This window comes from Peromyscus leucopus, chromosome 8b, assembly GCF_004664715.2.
Source record: "Peromyscus leucopus breed LL Stock chromosome 8b, UCI_PerLeu_2.1, whole genome shotgun sequence".
In the NCBI taxonomy this organism is placed as follows: domain Eukaryota; kingdom Metazoa; phylum Chordata; class Mammalia; order Rodentia; family Cricetidae; genus Peromyscus; species Peromyscus leucopus.
The window spans coordinates 37,045,310-37,066,320 of NC_051086.1; the positions used below are offsets into that span (position 1 = coordinate 37,045,310).

Sequence of the window (21,011 nt, forward strand, 5' to 3'; positions counted from 1 at the left end):
TTTTGAAATCAGATAAAGGAGAAACTGAATAAGTTGATGTCTTCACTGATTGGTTGCATTGCAGATTTACAGGTGTTGTAAGTTTGTGTCATATTGTACTCTTTTGTAGATTATTCTTGGTGAATATTTTTTAAGTTGCCAGACCATTAACAAAACAATAATTGTAATATTCATGTGGAAATTTTATGTTGCAAAATTGATCTAATTTTGACAAATTATTTTAAATATAGTTAATGATTTTTCTCATTTAATTTTCCATTTAGGACATTTGTGATTTTTTTTTTATAGTTAATGTCTTAGTGAACTTTACAGATTATTTCTTGACAAAGATTCCCAAAAGTTGTGCTAACTGATCAGTAGCTATGACCAAAGTTCTTAATCCCTTTTTGCCACAGAATTTGGAAAGAATAAGAGGAGGAGGAGTGAATAGTCAGAGCTCAGTTACAAAGAACCACAGGAGTGCTTCACCAGGGAGTTTGGACATCCTTTTTAAGGCTCTTGTGAGGGTTTGCTGTAGAAAGATTAATTGGGCAATATATTTAAAAGAGGTTAAAAAGAGGGGCAAAAACATTAAAATTACAAAATTAAAAAGGCAAGCAAGTTGGGAGGTGGTGGTGCACGCCCTTAATCCCTGCACTTGGAGGCAGAGGCAGGTGGTTTCTTGAGTTTAAGACCATCCTGGTCTACAGAAAGAGTTCCAGGACAGCCAGGGCTACACAGAGAAACCTTGTCCCAACAAAAGGAGGGGGATTTTCTGCCTCTAGGGAATACACAGATGCTTGTTTACATTCAATCAGTTAAAATACAAATAGATAACTCTGCACAAATGAGTAAATGCTGTCTAATTTTTTCAAGTTAGATACTGGATATATATAATAAAATAATAAATATATAAAAATATAATAAAAATAAAACAATAATTTATATATTAAGTTGGCTGCTCTCCTTTTGCGTTGATTTCTATCATCAAAGTTGATAAATTTGTAGTTCTTGTGCCTAAAACATTTTGAGTAACTTGGAAATTATTTTATAATGGCTGTCGTTTGGGGTTGGATCTTTCGGTTTGGTTTGGTTTGGTTTGGTTTGGTTTGGTTTGGTTTGGTTTGGTTGAGATGGGTACTATTCTATAGCCTACTCTGGCTTGGTGCTCAGTCCTGTCTTCATCTATCAGGTGCAGGGTTGCAGCATGCACTGCCTACTTAGAAAAGAATTTTATAAAACACTGTGTATAAAATTTGATAGGCAGTGTAAGAACTCATTAAAGATTACTTTAAACGTTTCCATGTTTTAATGACTTTTCTGCAATTTGGAATATTGATTATAGAGTGATGAAACTGGATACATTTACATAAGTGAATGTAACTTTATAATAGAAATTATAAAATAATTGATAGAATTTAATAAGCATTTCTTCTAGAACCAGCTTGCAAAATACTCCTATTATTTTATTAATTTTTGTTTCTAAGCACCATGGTAATTATTTTGATGTTTATATCACTCTTTGAGATTTGTGATGTAGTTTTAAAATGATGTTAGCAAGATTAAAGAACAACACTAAATTCTGCCAAAGGAACATTCATGTTACCAGTTGCAAGTTTCTTTCTTTCTTTTTTTGGTTTTTGAGACAGGATTTCTCTGTGTAGCCTTGGCTATCTTGGAACTTGCTTTGAAGACTTGCTGGCCTCGAACTCACAGAGATCACCTGCCTCTGCCTCCAGAGTGCTGGGATTAAAGGCTGTGCCACCACTGCCCTGCAAATTGCAAGTTTCTTACCAATGAATTTTACTTTCTGCCTATGAAGCTTGATCTTTGATCTTTGTCCTCAGCTTAGAATAATGGAACTTTAAATATGTAGAATTTTGTTTAATCAATTTGTAGTTACATGAAGAATGCAGAATTCAGTTCTCATTGAAAAAGTTAGATTTTTCTTTTTTAACATCCACCATCTGAATACTGGTCCACTATCTTTCTACCTAGATGAAAGCTTTTCAGTTTCCACTGAATGTGCTATTAAGAAAACAAGTAGCTGGTCATGGTGGTGCTCATGAACTCTGTGAGTTCAAGGCCAGCCTGATCTATGAAGTGAGTTCCAGGAGAGCCAAACTGTATCAAAAAAAAAAAAAAAAAAAAAAAAAAAAAAAAGCCCCACAAAGAAAGGGGAGGGGGAGAGGGCAGGAGGAGAGGAGAAGAGAGAAGAGGAGGGGAGAGAAAAGAAGTACCTGGCCAGGGTTGTTCAGTTAAAGAGCCTACCTAGCTGTCCAGGGGGTGCATTTGTTCCTCAGTGCTGATTGGGGAGGGAAAAGGAGAGGGAAACAAGCAAATACCATGTTATGACTTGAGAGATTCTTTAGTTGAATTGTATTAAATTTTCGATTTTTCATAAGGTATTAAGAATGTTACCTGTGACATACCATGATCTCTTAATGAGTTCCTATGTGCTTTGTTTAGAGAAAAAGTAGCTGGTTGTGGCAGTGCATACCTATAATCCTAGCAGTTGGTAGGCTGGGACAGGAGGATTACCAAAAGTTTGAGGCCACTTTGGGGTATAGTTCAGGGTAGCCTAGGTGATAGAGTGAGACCTTGTCTCAAAAGCCAGAAGTTTTTGTTGTTGCAGCCTGCAGACTGTCAACATTAAATTCTTTGTGTGTAGATGTTTTACAGTTTGTTACCACAGAGACATTTTAACAGTTGAATTTTTAACATTTTGTAACGATCATTAATGACCAAAGATATAGGAGAGAAAGCCACTGTAAATAATGTGTATTAAGGTTCTTTCTTTCCTCCAGTGTTTTGACTAAGATTAGTTTAAGAATTAACTATGTAATGATTGTTTTCAAGGCTATGAAAATGAGCAGGAGATCAGCTGATGCCAGCCAGAGAAGTTTGGCATACAATCGCATAGTTGATGCCCTAACTGAATTCAGGTACTTTACTCCTTATTTTGCCACAATACAGACTTGTTTTATAGTATATTTAAGAAGATAATTATTTATAGAGGAAGACAGTTTAACTTGTTTATATAAGATTTAGTTATTTAAGTTTCTTTTTTTGTTTTGTTGTTGGCATTTTGTTTTGTTCTTATTTGTTTTTCAGACAGGGTCTTACTGTGTTGTCAAGGCTAACTTGGAACTTGTGGTTTTCTTGCCTTAGCTTCCAGAGTACTGGAAATGCAGCTCTTCAAATTTCTTTTGTCTCATGACTGTATGAGAGTGCCATCAGTAAGGCAGTTATGTTATTAAATCACACTTGGGAGTTGGGTACAGTTTTAATATTAGATCTTTTGAGACACAAAAATAAGAAGAGCTCCTTGTTCAAGAAGATGTATGTTTTGTTCTCTCAGGATAAGTATAGAGTTAGCTTATTTCACGTGAAATTTTACTGTCTCAGTTAAGACATGCATATCTTTAGGCATAATAAAGTAACTATAAGAATGAGTTCCTCATAAATAAATTTTAACATGTGTATCTGGGGGTGTTTTATTTGGGTCTGTTGCTATGAAGAGACACCATGACCATGGCAACTCTTATAAAGGAAAACACTTAATTGGGGTGGTGGCTTACAGTTTCAGAGGTTTAGTCTATTATAATCATCATGGTGGAGAGCATGGCAGCATGCAGACAGACATTGTGCTGGCTACATCTTCATGGGAAGGCAACACGAAGTGAACTGAGATGCTGGGTGTGGCTAGAGCATATAGGAGACCTCAAAGCCCACCTCCACAGTAACATACTTCCTTCAACAAGACCACACCTACTCCAAGAAGGCCACACCTCCTAAAACTGCCACTCCCTTTTGGGGGCCATTTTCTTTCAAACCATTGCAGGGAGCTTGAGAGTTGATGACTCCGCAGTTGAGAGCACTTACTGCTCTTGCAAGAGGACCCATGTTTGGTTCTCAACACACACATGGCAGGTCATAGCCATCTGTAACAACAATTCCAAAGAATATGATGCCCTCTTTTGGCCTCAGCAGGCACCAGCCACACATGTGGTACATGTACATGCAGTCAGCAAGCACTCAAAATACAAATTAAAAAATATTTTTATTACTAATTTGTGTTATATTCCTATTTGTTTTTATAGAACTCAATCTATAAAATTCTTGTTACAAAAGTTTTATTTTTACCTTATTTAAATTATCTTTAACTTTTCATTGTTGTCCAGTGAGTTTTTTGAGACAGAGTCTCACTGCGTATCCCTGGCTGGCCTGGGACTTAACTCTGTAGGCCAGGTTGACCCCATACTTAGAGCCGTCCTCTAGTCTCTGCCTCCCAAGGGCCAGAATTCGATATATTTGCCACCATGCCCAGCAAAATGTCTTTAGTTCTTACTCATTTTTTAAGTTCTCTGCAGTGATTTTTTTTTTATGTTCTCCCAAGAACTTTCTAAAGTGACCTGTCTGCTATTTTTGTGTATTATATTGTATTGTCTTCATATTGGTTAATACATTGTGTTAATATTGGTTAAAGAGTCAATAGAACTTTTGGGGGCAGTAATGAGATAGCTCAGCAGCTAAAACTCTTTCTGTTTAAGCCTAATGACTTGAGTTTGAGCCCTTAAACCTATATAAAAAGGCCAGATGTGGCACACATCTGTAATCCCAGTACCCCTACTGAGATAGAAGTGAGATAGAAGATAGAGAAAGTATAATTAACTGGAAGCTAATGGACCAGCTAGCCTGGATTATGCAGCATAGTAGAAACAAGCGAGACCCTATATCACCAAGGTGGAAAGCTAGAACCAACTCGCAGAAGTTGTCTTCTGACCTTCATACATGTGTTATAGCACTCTCTGTTTCTTTCCCTCTCTCTCTTCCTCTTTCTTTCTGAATAATGATAAATTATGTTTTAATTAAATGAAAGATGTATGGGCAAAATAGTTTCCTTTTTTAGATTCTAAGTGTTAGAGAAGTTTACTGAGACAGGTAATAGAATTTTTGAAAATTTCAATGAGCTTTCTTTTTAGAGCTGTACTACTGAATACAGTTTGTGCCTAAAGTCACATGAGGCTATTTACTACAACTTAATTCAGTTCCTCAGTCTTGGAACTCATGTCCTAATTGCTCTGTTACCTCGTGTGGTTATTGCACAGACATTGCTAATGTAGAGCAATTCTATCAAAGCTGGAAGCTGTGCTTGAGAATGTTGTGTAGAGAATGGAAGGGAGAACACTGTTGTGTAGTTGTCACATTTACTTGTTTCTAAAGCTTCTAAAACTCAGCTTCTACAGAGCTGGTTAGTGAATAGACAGGATTTGGTTGAATAGATACTTACATCAAAGGAAAAGAATTGACAAATATGCTTTGAGGGCTTTAGAATAGAGTATGTCACAGGACATCTAGGAAAGCACGATAGTGATTGTGCAGAAGTCTTTCTTTGTGTTGATCTAAGGAAAAACTACAGAAAGTAGAGAACATAGAAGAGACCATATGTGTTTGGCATTCTCGTCCTCCTGGAGCTTACTAACAGCTAGCCCAGTGACCCACTAGTGTTTTTAGGTAGATGGGTAGTTGTTTTTTTGTATGTGCTGATATTTTGTAGTTGACTTAAATAGAATATATATTTTAGAACTGTAGGGTAGAAAGGGGCTCTAGAAAGTACCTAGAATTATCCTTTGGTCTTAGAGATGGAAGAAACTGGCGTCCAAAGTAGGAAAATAATGTGCTCTAAGGGCACTATTAGTGGGGGAAGGGTCAGCACCAGAGCCAGAGCCAGCATATTTCCCTTCACCTAAGAATACACTCCCCATGCTAATAGCTGATGGCAAAGAAGAAAAGGCGACTTCTTTTTTCTTTCCTCCCTCCGAAGCTCTAATAATCTAGGTGTGAATTTTTGAAGCTGGCAGTAAGCCTCTAAGAGTATGTTATTTGGAGAACCATAAATTTTACAATGTGCCTTCTTCTTTTCAGAACAACAATTTGTAATCTTTACACAATGCCAAGAATTGGGGAACCTGTCTGGCTTACAATGATGTCAGGAACTCCAGAAAAGAACCAGCTTTGCCATCGTTTCATGAAGGAATTCACTTTTCTAATGGAAAATGCCTCCAAAAATCAGTATGGTTTGCTTTATTTATTTAGTTATATGTTATTTTGCTATAACTATATATCTGCATTGAAAGCAAACTTAATTATAGAATTAGGATAACTCATTGTCTTTATAATTTCTTTTTTAAAAAAATTATTTGTTTTATGTGCATCAGTGTTTTGCCTGTATGTATGTCTTTGTGAGGGTGTTGGATCCTGGAGTTAGAGATAGTTGTGAGCTGCCATGTGGGTGCTGGAATAAATCCAGGTCCTCTGGAAGAGCAGCTAGTGCTCTTAACTGCTGAGTCATCTTTCCAGCCCCTATAATTATTTCTTATTGATAATCAAACTATTCTAAGATGATTCAATGATGGGACATGGAAGAGCACCACAGAACTTTATGAACAAAAAGTAATAAAACTGTCTTTATGCTTAATTACAATTCCAGATATGTTACAGAATTCCCTGAGGATTCTAAACTTTTTGTGTATGTGAATTGCATTCATTTATGATATTTTTGTTTCATTAAAAAAAGTTTTAAAAATGTAAGGAAGCACTCAGATTCCAGTGTCAGAATTTTATTTTCTTCAGAGTGACAAGGACACTTTTCTCAAACACTAATGAAAAGTAGAAATCAGCTGTGCTTCAGTGAGCAGCAGACTCACCGAGTCAGAGTGCTTGAGGACTTGCTGTTAGACACTCAGTAGGCTATTGTGTCCTAGTTTTCTTCTTACTGTTCATCAGGCCTTGAGAATCCACGTGGTGGGTCAGATGTTTTAATCCTCTCTAATGTTAAAGGTTACTACTATTTTTTCCCACTCAGTAGATTACTGATGTATAAATTTGAAAATTAAGGACCTGTTCATCGATTCTTTAGTGAAGTAGACAGATTAAATACTGAAAAGGATTCATAGTTTAAGTAAAAGGCCTTTTTTGTTTTGTAATTGTAATCTGAAAATTTTCATTGTTCGAATTGCTCTTCGAGGAAACAATTTTTTCCCTCCATCTTGGTGGGTGTACTTGTCTTTTCTTCCCCCCCTTTTTATAAATGTAGTTCAGTCACTGTATAATACTCACTTTCATTGTTTATCAAAACATTTTATTTAAAGTTTCATGAGTGTGGATTGGAATATAATAGGATACATTTTGTTTTCAGATTCTTGCCAGCTCTCATTACTGCAGTTTTGACCAATCATCTTGCCTGGGTTCCAACAGTCATGCCAAATGGACAGCCACCTATAAAAATATTTTTAGAAAAACATTCCTCTCAGAGTGTGGGCATGTTGGCAAAAACTCATCCATATAACCCTCTTTGGGCACAACTTGGTATGTAGTCTGAACATTGTATATTGTATATAAACTTAAAACTTACTTTTAAGCAACAACTGACTAAATATAGACCTTTCTTTTGTCAGCTTTATTCTAAAGTATCTCTCTGATACTTGTCCTTTCATGTCTGCTAAATTGTCCTGTTGTCTTAGGCTTGCTCCCATTCTTTAGAGTTAAAGAACTGTAGGTAGAATGGAAGAAGGTACATGCTAATTCCTGCTCTAACTATTATTAACTATGGATCTGTGAAGTCAGTGTCAAATTCTGGTTATTTCTGAGTGCATAGTTGTACCTAAGGTCCTGTGAAAAGAGAATAAGGGAATGTAAAGCTAGATGAATAATTTTATCTTTGTCTCAAGAGGCTAGCAGTCAGATACCATCAGCAGCATGTATTCTCACAATAATGATCATACAATTAATAAATTGAAGTGAAATGAAAGCTGACTGGTAGTCTAGGAAGGGGAGTTTGATCTTTACACAGTTGAGTAAACCTGGCTGAGAGGCTCTGTGCTGGAAGAGATAAAGAAGACTGAGCACGGTACACAGGGATTCTGAACATTGAAGTGTAAAACTTTAAGTGGTGTATTGAAGCTTAGGTGAGGGCTTTAGAGAACACCATACAAAGGATAACTCTAAGAAGATGAAGCTAGGAGAGTCAGGCAGGAGCTGCTGTGACAGACTCACCAGGCCACAGCAGTTTCTGTTCATTGGCTATTTAGTGAGAATTGGGAGGATTATTTTGGAGTGGTGATGTTGTGATATTTGAGCCCATTTATTAGCCAGAGGAGAACATTTACCACAGTCCTGTCTGTGGCACATATTTACTTAAGATTCATGTTTGTTTTTTCAAAAGGTATGCCTGTTTTATAACATGAAAGTACAGAGTTTTAAATGTACATATTGAAAACTTGTAAAAGGGATTTATATTGATGTGTTTTTATTTATTTTTGAGTTCTTGTTTTGCACTTGGGTTATAGGTTTGATTTGAGCCATAGTACAAATACAAAAATGTGTGCTGACTCCTTCTGCTGTACTCCATGCCATTACTGTCCCTCTCCTTTCACGCCTGTAGCAGATACTGTGCTTTCTCCTTTCTGCATTTGACTATGGCCTCCTTTATAACAGACTTCACCAAATAAAGGTCCTTTGTGTGACATCTAGTGTGGAGAATATTCTCAGTAAGTTTGACTTTGAGAACTAACTATTGAGGTTTTAAAACTACAGCAGCTGCCGGGCGGTGGTGGCTCACGCCTTTAATCGCAGCACTCGGGAGGCAGAGCCAGGCGGATCTCTGTGAGTTTGAGGCCAGCCTGGGCTACCAAGTGAGTTCCAGGAAAGGCGCAAAGCTACACAGAGAAACCCTGTTTTGAAAAACAAAAAAAAAAAAAAAAAAAAAAAAAAACCTACAGCAGCTGTTTAAGAACACAGCTAGAAAAGCCCCTGCATTCACCTTTCTCCCTGGTTAAAACCACACATCTTACCCTACTTTCTTTAATAGTCAGGCATCTTTTAAAGAACTTAAGAGTAAAATCTGAATTTGTATGAGAAGGTTTCTCATAATTGAAAGACTGTTTAGCTCTGTGTTTATTAATTGGTCTTTTTATTGCAGGAGATTTATATGGCGCTATTGGTTCTCCTGTACGGTTAGCAAGGACTGTGGTAGTTGGCAAACGACAAGATCTGGTCCAGAGGCTGCTTTATTTTCTTACTTACTTCATTAGATGCTCTGAACTTCAAGAAACCCATCTTTTAGAAAGTGGAGAAGATGAAGCCATTGTTATGCCAGGCACGGTGATTACTACCACTTTAGAAAAAGGGGAAATAGAGGAATCCGAGTATGTGCTAATCACAATGCATAGAAACAAAAGCAGTTTGCTCTTTAAAGAGTCAGAAGAGACAAGAACTCCTAACTGTAACTGTAAATACTGCAGTCATCCACTCCTTGGGCAAAGTACAGAGAATGTGTCACAACCAGAGAGAGAAGATATTCAAGACAACTCTAAGGAATTGCTGGGAATTGCAGATGAATGCCAAAAGATCTCTCCTCCTGACTGCCAAGAAGAAAATGCTGTTGATATTAAACAGTACAGAGATAAATTAAGAACTTGCCTTGACACCAAGTTAGAGACAGTTGTTTGTACAGGATCTGCTCCAGCAGACAAATGTGTGTTGTCAGAGACAGGCTTGGAGCCAACAGAAGAATCCTGGCAGAGTAAGGAATTACTGGATTCAGATAATCACACAGGCACATCGATGAGATCCACAGGGATAGTTGTGGAAAAGAAACCTCCAGATAAGACTATGCCTAGTGCATTTTCCTGTGAGGTAACTCAGACAAAGGTTACTTTCTTGATTGGAGATTCTATGTCACCTGATTCAGATACTGAACTTCGGAGTCAGGCCGTGGTGGATCAGATTAATAGACATCATAGCAAACCACTGAAGGAAGACAGAGGGGTGACTGATAAGCATCAAGAAAGTAAAATAACTAAGGACCAATCTGCAGAGTCTGGTGCACAGAACATGGTTTCTGGAGAGTCCTGTAAGCTTCCTTGTTGGAATCATTCAGACCCAGAAAGCATGAGCTTGTTTGATGAATATTTTAATGATGATTCAATTGAAACTAGGACTATTGATGATGTTCCTGTTAAGACAAGTACAGATAGTAAAGAGTATTGCTGTATGTTAGAGTTCCCAAAAAGATTGTATACAAAAAATAACAAACAGAAAAGTGAGCTTTGTAAATGTATAGAAACCGTTCATCAAGATTCATGTAATGCCTGCTTTCCTCAGCAGGACCAAAGAGATTCCCTCTCTATTCTTGTCCCCCATGGGGATAAAGAGAGTTCAGAGAAAAAAATTGCTGTAGGAACTGAATGGGACATTCCAAGAAATGAAAGTTCAGATAGTGCCCTTGGAGATAGTGAGAGTGAAGACACTGGTCCTGATATAAGGAGACAAGTTGGCAGTTACTGTGGAGGGGAGCAGGAAGACTGGGCAGAAGAGGATGAAATACCTTTTCCTGGGTAAGTAGAAAGTTTCCACCTGAAACAACTCCTGTTGAAAAATACCCTTTTGTTTTGTTTAGCCAGTCTCTAGAGATTGGCAGTAACTAACTTTAAAAAGAGGTTAAGGCTCCAAGATGGCTACACAGTAAAAAGCACCTGCTATATGAGCCTAATGATCTGAGTTTGACCCCGAAACCCACAGTAGAAAGAAGGAACTGACTGACTTCATGCACCTACCTCCAAAATAATGATTAATAAAATAATTTTTAATGTCATTATGCCTCTCATAGGGAGAATTAAAGACTATTCCTCACATCATCCCCTTGTGAAGGCATCAGAGAGACATTAAACAATATAAGTGAAATGTAGGAAATTGGTCTCTGCTTAGTTTTCAAACCATTTTGGAGTGAGTTATGCATATATACATCCCAAAGTGGGCCTATGACAAGCCTGGCACTTAGAAAGAATCTTTGAGGTGGTAGGGAATAAATAAATTTAGCTAAGACAAAGAGGGAATATGTATTTGAGGTCAAGTATGCAAGAAGACTATCCCTGCTTTGGAATGTTACAGACCTAGATTATTTAGGTACTTTGTTTTACACAGTGATTTTCATAATCTGATTTTGTTAGGAATGTGTTACAAATGTTTTTATTCTTTTTTTTTTTTTTTCTGTTTTGGTTTTTCAAGACAGGGTTTCTCTGTGTAGCTTTGTGCCTTTCCTGGAACTTGCTTTGGAGACCAGGCTGGCCTCGAACTCACAGATATCCGCCTGCCTCTGCCTCCGGAGTGCTGGGATTAAAGGCGTGCACCACCACCGCCTGGCTACAAATGTTTTTAAAGGATAGTCTCCTAAAGTCTGTTATAAAAGAGCTGTGTTCTTCAGGCCTCCTCCAGGAGAAAACAGTATTTTGTGGTCTCTTTTAGTGCTTAGGCCAGTTTTTATATAAAGCTAATTTTACTCTATATATAGTTTATAAAAAGCAAAGGTACTGGAAAGACAGACTAGTAGAGTTCATAACCTTCCCCACCCCATCTTCTGCCACTAATAAAAGATGTTTATTATTTAACTAAATTTCCCTCCTTGGTCCTCTTTTTTTCAGGTCAAAGTTAATTGAAGTGAGTGCTGTTCAGCCTAACATTGCCAACTTTGGAAGATCCTTGCTGGGTGGCTACTGCTCATCTTACGTTCCTGACTTTGTTCTTCAAGGAATTGGAAGTGATGAGAAGCTCCGTCAATGCCTGGTGTCAGATTTGTCTCATGCTGTGCAGGTGAGATACCCTCACAGCTTCTGAATATACTTAAAGCAAACTCTATTACAACCCAGAATTCCTTGTATGTTAATTTTAGCTAAGCTGTGACCATATAATAGTCACTGTTCTCTGAATCCATCACCTCATATATAGCACCTGCGTCATTATATTTACCATTGTGAAGAAGACAAGAATTGAATTTTAGGAATGTACCAAATGGAAATTTGAAAAATAAGAAATATTTTAGATACTCATCGCATCAATTTGATATATCCAAAAGAGTATTTCTCTTTGTTGTTGTTTTTCTGTCTTTCAAGACATGTTTTTGTTTGTTTGTTTTATTTGTGTGTGTGTGTGTAGCCCTGGCTGTCCTGGAACTCACTCTTTAGACCAGGCTGTCCTGAAACTCAGAGATCTGCCTGCCTCTACCTCCTGAGCTCTGGGATTAAAGTTGTATACCACGATTGCCTTGCTTAAGAGAGTATTTCTTAATTTCCTTGTCAGATTTTTGCTTATATATAGAAATACAATTGATCTTTTATGTTTACCCTTTATTCTGTAGTTTTCCTAAGCTCTTACTAGTTGTGGTATTCATATAGAATCCTTAGAGTTCTTACCCACTATTTATGTCATCAGTGGACAGTGTTACATTTTCCATTCCAGTCTTGATTATATTGGGTTAAATCTGTCCAGTGTTGCATGGAAAGAACAGGTGACAGAAGATTGTATTGTCTTGCTCCTTATCCTAGGAGGAAACCATTGGGTCTTTCACTATTAGGATATTATTGATAGGGTTCTTGTAGATAGATATTTAGGAGGGAACCATTGAGTCTTTCACTATTAGGATATTATTGATAGGGTTCTTGTAGATAGATATTTAGGAGGGAACCATTGAGTCTTTCACTATTAGGATATTATTGATAGGGTCCTTATAGATAGATACCCTTTTCAGCTGTGGAAACTCCATCTATTCTAAGTCATTGGCTTTTTGTTATGGTGGTAATAGTGTTTGTTTGCTCATTTTTATTGTGCTGGTAGTTTGAGGGTTTGTGTGATTTTGATTTTTGGTCTTGCTGAATAGTTCAAACTGACCTAAAATTTTCAATTCTTAGTCTTGAGTTTTAAGGTAACAGGTATGTGCCAGCCTGCCTTGCTCTCTCCAGCCTTTTTATTTCCTGTTTTTCTCCCCCATTTTTCAATATTATTTCTCAAAAATTTATCCAAATGCATTTACTTGAGGCCTTCTCACAATGTTTCTTCCTAAGTAACTGTCTATGTTCCTCTCCTGTCTTACCTGCAGTTCTTATGTACATTGAAGTGTTCTCTCTTCTACATCTCCAGTAATTGCTGATTGATCTGTAACTAGATTTTTATTTTACTCTTTTTTAAATATTAATACCTTCCTTGTCTACTGTTTAGAAAAGAATGCTATTCAGGTGGTTGTTCATTAACTGGGTAAAGGGATGGATGTTGAGGATGCCAACATCCTCAACTTGGGATCATGTAGGAGCAAATCTGGCTTAGCAATCATTGTGATGGTAAAAGTCAGGCCATTTACTCTTGTTTTTGTTGCTCTTCTTTTTGGCCATAGGTTTTGTTTTTGTTTTTTAAAAAAATGTCCATAACCTATATAAATAATAAAATATAATGAAGTATTTAGCATTGCAGGACTACATTACTGATAGTTATACTGTATACTTAATTTCTATTTTTAATCCATGGCATAAAGGATTTGACTTCCCCTAAGAGAAGTCAAAAAGTAGAGCCTTCCGCCTTATGGCCTTTTACCTATATGTCAGTGTACTAATGTTTATTTGTTTGTTTTGTTATTATGGTTCCTTTGATATAAGCTAGAGTCATCTAGAAAGAAGGAACCTCAATTAAGGAATTATTTCTATCATATTGTCCTGTAGACAAGTCTGTGATGTATTTTCTTGATTAATGATTGATGTGGGGGCGCCAAGCCCACATGTGGGTGATGCTACCCCTGGGCATGTGTGGCCCTGTGTTGTATAAGAAAGCTGACTGAGCAAGCCATTAAGCAGTGTCCTCTATGGTCTCTGCTTCAATTGCTGCCTCAAGTTCCTGTCCAGACTTGTCTTTATAATGGATTATGACTGTAAACTTAAATATATCCTTTTGCCATGGTTTTTACTGTAGCAATAGAAAGCAAACTAAGACAGTCAATTAAAATATTATTTTTCACTGTTGTAAGTATGAAAATACTGTGTGATAATGGTATTAAGTAAGATGAAGATACATTGAATAGAAGAAATCCTTTGTACTTTTCACAGTCAAGCTTGATTAGTCAAGTTAGTATATGTGGACTTGTTCTCCTTTAAACATATATCTATGTTCTGCCTGCATGTCCTGGCAAAATAGAAAAGTTAATGTACAGAGGCAATAATGTATTTCATGGCATCACCAAATCACACCTGTGGTTCTGAGGCATGTTGATGGCTGATATAACAAAATTTTACACTTGTCTCATTTGTGCAAGTACGTTTCTGTCAAAAAAGAAAGAAAAAGGCCTGTCTTATTTGGAAAGATTTAGCCTTTTTAAACTAAGAACTGTTTTCTTCGAGTTGTCTGGCATAAGTAACTGATCAAAAAGACTGGGGAACATTCAATTCTAGATTTAAGGACACAAAGATTTATTGATGAATACAAAGTATATGCATAAAGTACTTCAATGTATTTGTTATTAATTATTCCATTTTCTATCGAGGATTCATTGGTAATATTTTATATATTTTTCTGCTTTTTTATTAATTGACTTGTTCTACATACATTACTTTTGAAAACTTGCTTATCATAGACTGAATTCTTTTCTTTCCAGCATCCAGTGTTGGATGAACCAATAGCAGAAGCTGTCTGTATAATAGCTGATATGGATAAATGGACTGTTCAGATCGCCAGCAGTCAGAGACGAGTGACTGATAATAAATTGGGAAAGGAAGTGTTGGTTTCTAGTCTTGTTTCCAACCTGCTTCATTCCACTCTTCAGCTTTATAAACATAACTTGTCTCCAAACTTTGTAAGTATATATATATGGCTTGAATGACTTTGAGTACTCTGCTAAGTGAACTTGGCATACTGTATACACATACTAAATATTCTTACTAGCTTTTATCATTGCTTTGCTCAAAGAGGTATTACAGTGAATATTTATCCTCTTCCTCCTCCATCCATTGTAGAGATAGAATCTAGAGCTGGGATATTTTGGAGGGTTAGATTAGATCATTAAGGTTGTTTAAGTCTTGAGTGTTGGTTCATGTGAGAAGACTAGTGGTGTACTAAGGAGGAAAGAAATTAAGATTGTTCTAGCTGTACCATGTGAGAAGACAGAAAGCAGCTGTCCATCATTCAGAAAGAGCCCTCTCTAGAACCCAGCAGTACATGTACCCACATAATGGATTTCTCTATTTCAGGAATATGAGATGATCTATTACTGAGGCCATCTGTGGGCTAAGAAAGAAAGGGATGCACTTAAATTTGTGCACTCTGACTTCAGCAGCCAGATTTTTGATCACATGTAGTGTGTCCGTTCAGTACTCCTGGTTTGTGTAGGATGTCATTTCAGACTCCCATCATCATGTCAGGACTTTGAATAATTTCACTTTGTGACAGTGATAGCCTCTTGATACCTTCTCCCACTTTGAGGGCTCATTCTTTCTCATGTTAAGAGAACTGTAAAGTAAAGTTCTCAAAAGCTCTCTGTATCAGTGTGACAAACACCCATCAGCACTGCTCAGTGTCAGAAGCCTGAGAGTGTCCTCCATGATTAGTGTTGAAGAAACCTATTTTCACCACTTGACCTCCAGCATGGTACTTAGGTTCTAGTCAGAACAACTAAGCAAAACCAGAAATAAAATACTTCAAAATTGGAAAGGAAGATAGACTTTATTTCTATTTGCAGATGACATGATCTAGAAAACGCATTTCATGAGAAAAATTGATAGAATTTGCAGGAGAAAAAAACGTGTAAAGTTAAGATGTCCTATATCCTAACTGTGAGCAAACTGAAATGAAAATGAAGCATTGTGAGCACACCAGTGACAAGAGGATGTAGGATTCAGGGCCAGCTTCAGCTACATACTGAGTTCAAAATTGTCCTGTCTCATTAAAAAGAAAATTCCAAGTGGGGAGGGGAAAAAACATTTCCACTTAAAACAGTAAAAATATTGTTTAGAAAGAAATGTAACCAAGAAAAGGAGTTGTAGCTGGAAAACATTATAGAAATGAGGTAGAAGAGGCAGAAATAATGGAAACATCCAAGTCTGAGAATTGGAAAACCTAGGGTTCTTTTGCTTCAAGTTAATGGCCACTCTAAACATCAGTAGACTTTTGCCCCACTACTGTTCCATCATATGGATCAAATGACCTGCCTCACAACACAACTCAGGCTACTCTTGCCAGAGAAAGAAGAGCTCACCTTTCTGTCCCTATGCTTGTCTGGACCCACAGTTGGAAGACTTAATATTGTCATTACTTCCCAAACTGACATACAAATTGAATAGTATCCCTATCAAAATCCTAATGAAAGATTTTTCAAGAATTGAAAACCTGGGGCTGGAGAGATGGCTTAGTAGTTAAGAGCCCTGGCTGGTCTTGTAGAGGACCTGGGCTCAACTCTTGAGTAGCTACTTGGTGGCTCACAGTCATCTGTAACTCCAGCCCAGGGAATCTGATGGCCTCTGTGGGTACAGCATGCACATGTACACATACATATGTGCAAGCAAACATCTACATAATAAAATAAAAAAAAATCAAACCAAAAAATTTAATCCAGTCATATAGAACATCAGGGGAACCCAAAGAGCCAAAGTAATTTTGAAAGGAAAGTAGCCAAGCATGGTGGCACATGCCTGTAAATTCCCAGATGATCTGAGCTACATAGGAGGAGACCCTATTCTAAAAAACAACAGCAGTAGAAATTAGAGAGGTCAAACTTCCTAATTTCAAAACTTAGAGTGCTGCTATAGTCAAAACATGGTGGTAGTAGCATAAAGACCAGAATATAGACAGATTCATTCTTCATTCATTACAGATTGAAGAGCCCAGAATTAAACCTTCTCATATAGGATTGGTTTCAGTAATAGTGCCAAGAGCACAGTCAACAAGGAAAAATATTTACAACAAAAGACAGCCACATTTAAAAAAACAATGTTCTTGAGTCCTTATTTTATGCCATATTTAAAAATGAGCTCAACTTGGATGAAAGACCTGTACTTAAGAGCTAAAATTTTTGTTGCCTGTGTTTTTGGTGTATGTTTAAAGAATCACTTTGCCATTCTCATTTACCTCACAGACGTTTTCCTCTTTGCTTTCTTGTAAGTTTTATAGTTTATCTCTAGACTAGTAGTTACTAGAGGAGGAAGGAGGAAAGGAGAAGTTATTGTTGGGTAAAGAGTTTGTGATGAAAAGAAATTCTCAAGTGAATGGTGGTTTTAGTTATACATTGTAGATATTCTTAATGTCACTCAACTATATATTTGAAAATGTTCTGTATTGGGGCAGGGGATATGTTTGGACAGCACAGGTAGAATGTTTGCCTGCCATCCATGCACATAGCCCTAGGTTTGATCCCCTGCACCTCTTAAACCAAGAGTGGTGTTGCCTATAATATCAGTATTTAGCTGGGAGAGGCAGAATCAGAAATTCAAGGTCAGCCTGGACTTTATAGCAAGTTTTCAGGTACTCTGGTATACACCAGACCTCATCTCCAATTAAAAAACATAAATAAAAGCCAGGCGGTGGCAGGTGGATCTCTGTGAGTTCAAGGCCAGCCTGGTCTACAAATCGAGTTCCGAGACATCCAGAGCTATTACACAGAGAAACTGTGTCTCAAAAAAATTAAAAAAAAAAAATGAATAATAGTTAATAAGGTAAATTGTATTGTCTGTTTTATATATACATATTCTGCAGCTAACATTTTCTTAAGGCATTTTTAACCTAAACAAGAATATTATGGATGAGATACATACCACAAGATAGTTGATGAACCCCCACATCCATTCAGTTGTAATAAAACAAATTTTGGTTTTTTGGTTTTGTTTTGTTTTGGTTTTTTGGTTTGTATGTTTGTTTGTTTGGTTGATTTGGTTTTTTCAAGACAGGGTTTCTCCATGTAGCTCTGGCTGTCCTGGAACTCAACTCGCTCTGTAGACTAGGTTAACCTCCAACTCAAAGATTTATCTGCCTCTGCCTTCCAAGTGCTGGGATTAAAGGCATGCACTACTACCACCTGACTTATAAACAAGTTTTTATCAGGTGCTTTTAGTAGCAGATTTTCATTGGAAAGGAATTTAGTGTTTATTACTTGAAAGTCACATTTTCCCCTTCAAACATATATAATATCAATTGTATGAGAAAGCATCTATTTTAGGAAACATGTATAAATTAATTGCAAAATACAAAATGTAGGTGTTTTAAAGTTTTGCTATTTTAGGTTATAAAACTCATTCAGCACTGGACAGTGGTGGTGCATGCCTTTAATCCCAGCACTTGGGAGGCAAAGCCAGGTGGATCTCTGTGAGTTTGAGGCCAGCCTGGTCTGCAGAGCAAGATCCAGGACAGGCACCAAAACTACACACAGAAACCCTGTCTCAAAAAGCCCAAAACAAAACACACACACATACACACACACACACACACACACACACACACACACACAAAACCCCTCATTCTGCAATGTCTACTTACTGTTCCTTCTTTGAACTGTTGTAAACAGTTTTTTATTCAGAGAGAGAGAGAATATGTATATATGTATGAATATATATGCTCAGATATATATATATCAGATTTGAAATTAAAATGTTTTTAAAGTCTTGTAAATGAATATTGATCACTGTACAACATCTGAAATGCTAGTGAACTGTACATTTAAAATGGTTGAGATGGTAAATTTTATTTCAGTTTAAAAAGAAGAATGCCTTGGGAGTTAATCTTTGATATTAACGAGAAACAGATTTATGCTTCTTTCCATCTAAAACTGCATACCTAATTTCCTCTGAATATTATTCATGTTGGAATGACCAAATGGAATTGTGTAAAACTTGATGCTGTGAAATTTGCTAGCTGGGTGTGGTGGTTTATACTTGTAATACATGCATGGTGCCCAAGAATTTGAGGCCATCCTGAACTACGTAGGGAATTCAAAGCCATCTCAAATATATAGCGAAAATCTGTTGTTATCCCTCATGTCCTCTCCCCGACAAGGCAAGAAATTTGACATTACTCAAAAGAATGAGAATGAGTTTTCTAACAGAGTTTGGTTCTTCCCTAACTGCAGTGTGTAATGCACCTTGAAGACCGGTTACAGGAATTATACTTCAAGAGCAAAATGCTGTCGGAGTACCTGAGGGGACAGATGCGTGTTCATGTCAAGGAGCTAGGAGTGGTGCTTGGGTATGTTCATGGTTTATTTTCTGGCTTTGCTGTGTCTCTTGTCATGTTCCTCAGAACTGCTTTTTGTTGTTTGGTTTTGTGTGTTTTTTCCTATTAGAAGCTATGCACTGCTAGTGTTCAGGTTTCTCTGTATCGTAGAAAAGCAGGTTCTATCACCCCTAATATAGATGCATTGGCCCTTTCACCATCCCTGTACTTTGTCAAGAATATAGGCAGAGGGAATTAAACCTGAATTTTTAATCTTAGAAAAAAATAAGTGTTTAGGTTTTACTTACTAAATTTGTTGTAGATACATTATTGAAAGCATCTGCCCTGCCTCTCAAATGAGCTAATGGAAGTAAAGATGCTCAATTTGTGTTTGCTCTCTTCTGCAGGTTACTGTTCCTCACCATGATCTTTATAGTATATTGACCTACTCTATGGTTACTCCCTGGAAAATAACAGCTATCTGAAATGCTAACTAAGGAGAAAAAGGAAGTTGGTTTCTAAGAATAATATAGCCTTATTCTATTAGCTTTTCTCTGTTCTGTGTTTGTGTGCATGATAAAATTCTAGTTTAAGGAGTTAAAGATTTTTTTCCCCCTAAATTCAGTTTCTATGAAAGGAAAAGGGATCAGTGTCAATAATTTAGAATCCAGTGTATATCACAAACCAAGTTAAAGTCTAAACTTTTTTTTTTGTCATCCGTTCTGGGGATTTACCCTACAGCCTCACACATAAGAAGAACATACTCTACCAGAGTTATATATGATGCCCAATTGTTTTAGTTATTCTGTGGTGTGTAGGCAATATCCAAATTGGAAATGGCCAATTTTGTAAATAAGCATGCCCTTTGTCACATATTAGGACTGAACAGTAATTTGAATGACTCTAAATACTTTGACTTCAGTACTGTTTGTATTCTATACCAAAGTTTGTTCAAGTTCCAATGAGGCTTTTAGAGAATGGTTCTCCAGTATTTGGAAAATCAGTAACAATATCTTATTTTCCTAGGAAGTAGGAGAGAGGTGGGGAGGGGGAGAGAGAGCGAGAGGAGACTGTGATACCTGTATTCATACCTTAAAAAATTAAACTAATTTTAAAATAATGTACATTTAAACCAAGTTAATGGTACATTTGGTGTAAAATGGAAAGTTACCATCATCTTTTCCTCAACTTCAACCCTAACATAAACACTGTTGACATTGTTTATTGTTGCTGAATTTTACAATGTATAAAAGTAGAAATTGATTTGTACTCTGTCAGTGTGCAGCATGCAGTTAATATAGCCTGAATATTTCTTTATATGTATGCATACTGATAGATCTCATTTTAATGGTGGTATAGCATTCCATTTTATAATTTATGGCTTACAATATTTTGCTGTTATAAACCAGTGCTGAAATGAAAATAAATTTTTTGACCTGTGTAAAATAAATTCTATTCCTGGAAGTAGAATGCTTGATTAAAGGACATGCACATTAAATTATACACATAATTTTGGTAACACTAAATACTGTCTAGAAATTGCAGTCTGAACTCCCATAAGCAGAAGAAGCTATCACTTATTAGCCAAATTAGTAGCAGACTTTCAAAATTCTTGCTCCTGAGCTGGCATGATTTTTTTTTCTTTAAATTCCTTAACAAGTTAAATCTAACTTTTTCTAAATGCATTGACCATTTTTCTTTTTCTGAAAATTATTTGAGTTCTTAATTTTTTGTTTATTTTGAAGCAGGGCTTTACTTTGTAGATTAGCTAAACCTCAAACTTGTGACTCTCTTCCCTCAGTCTACCTACTGCGGGGTTACAGATTGTTGCTACCATGCTTTGAATAATTTGTGGTATGATGTATTTTAAAGAAATTTCCACTACTTATATAGCATGTATTATAGAAATACTTTTGGTTAAAAGCTCACACATACTATTATTACTAATAAATTATATTTCTTGCACATCTGTCCCTAGATAAATGACAGGTCAGCTGTGGTGCTTTCCGGTGTCTGTGCCT

At 36.7% G+C, this 21,011-nt stretch overlaps 1 protein-coding gene across 2 annotated transcripts in view; it reads left to right on the top strand.

Moving 5' to 3' along the window:
• Fnip1 (folliculin interacting protein 1) overlaps positions 1 to 21,011 on the top strand; it is an 88,737-nt gene that overhangs the window by 64,848 nt on the left and 2,878 nt on the right. For both annotated transcript variants that reach the window (XM_028880016.2, XM_028880017.2), the window contains 7 exons: positions 2,839 to 2,924; positions 5,908 to 6,054; positions 7,181 to 7,350; positions 8,963 to 10,379; positions 11,463 to 11,631; positions 14,453 to 14,650; positions 18,908 to 19,023. In XM_028880016.2, the coding sequence (XP_028735849.1) occupies positions 2,839 to 2,924; positions 5,908 to 6,054; positions 7,181 to 7,350; positions 8,963 to 10,379; positions 11,463 to 11,631; positions 14,453 to 14,650; positions 18,908 to 19,023 (2,303 nt within the window). The remainder of the gene's footprint in view (positions 1 to 2,838; positions 2,925 to 5,907; positions 6,055 to 7,180; positions 7,351 to 8,962; positions 10,380 to 11,462; positions 11,632 to 14,452; positions 14,651 to 18,907; positions 19,024 to 21,011) is intronic.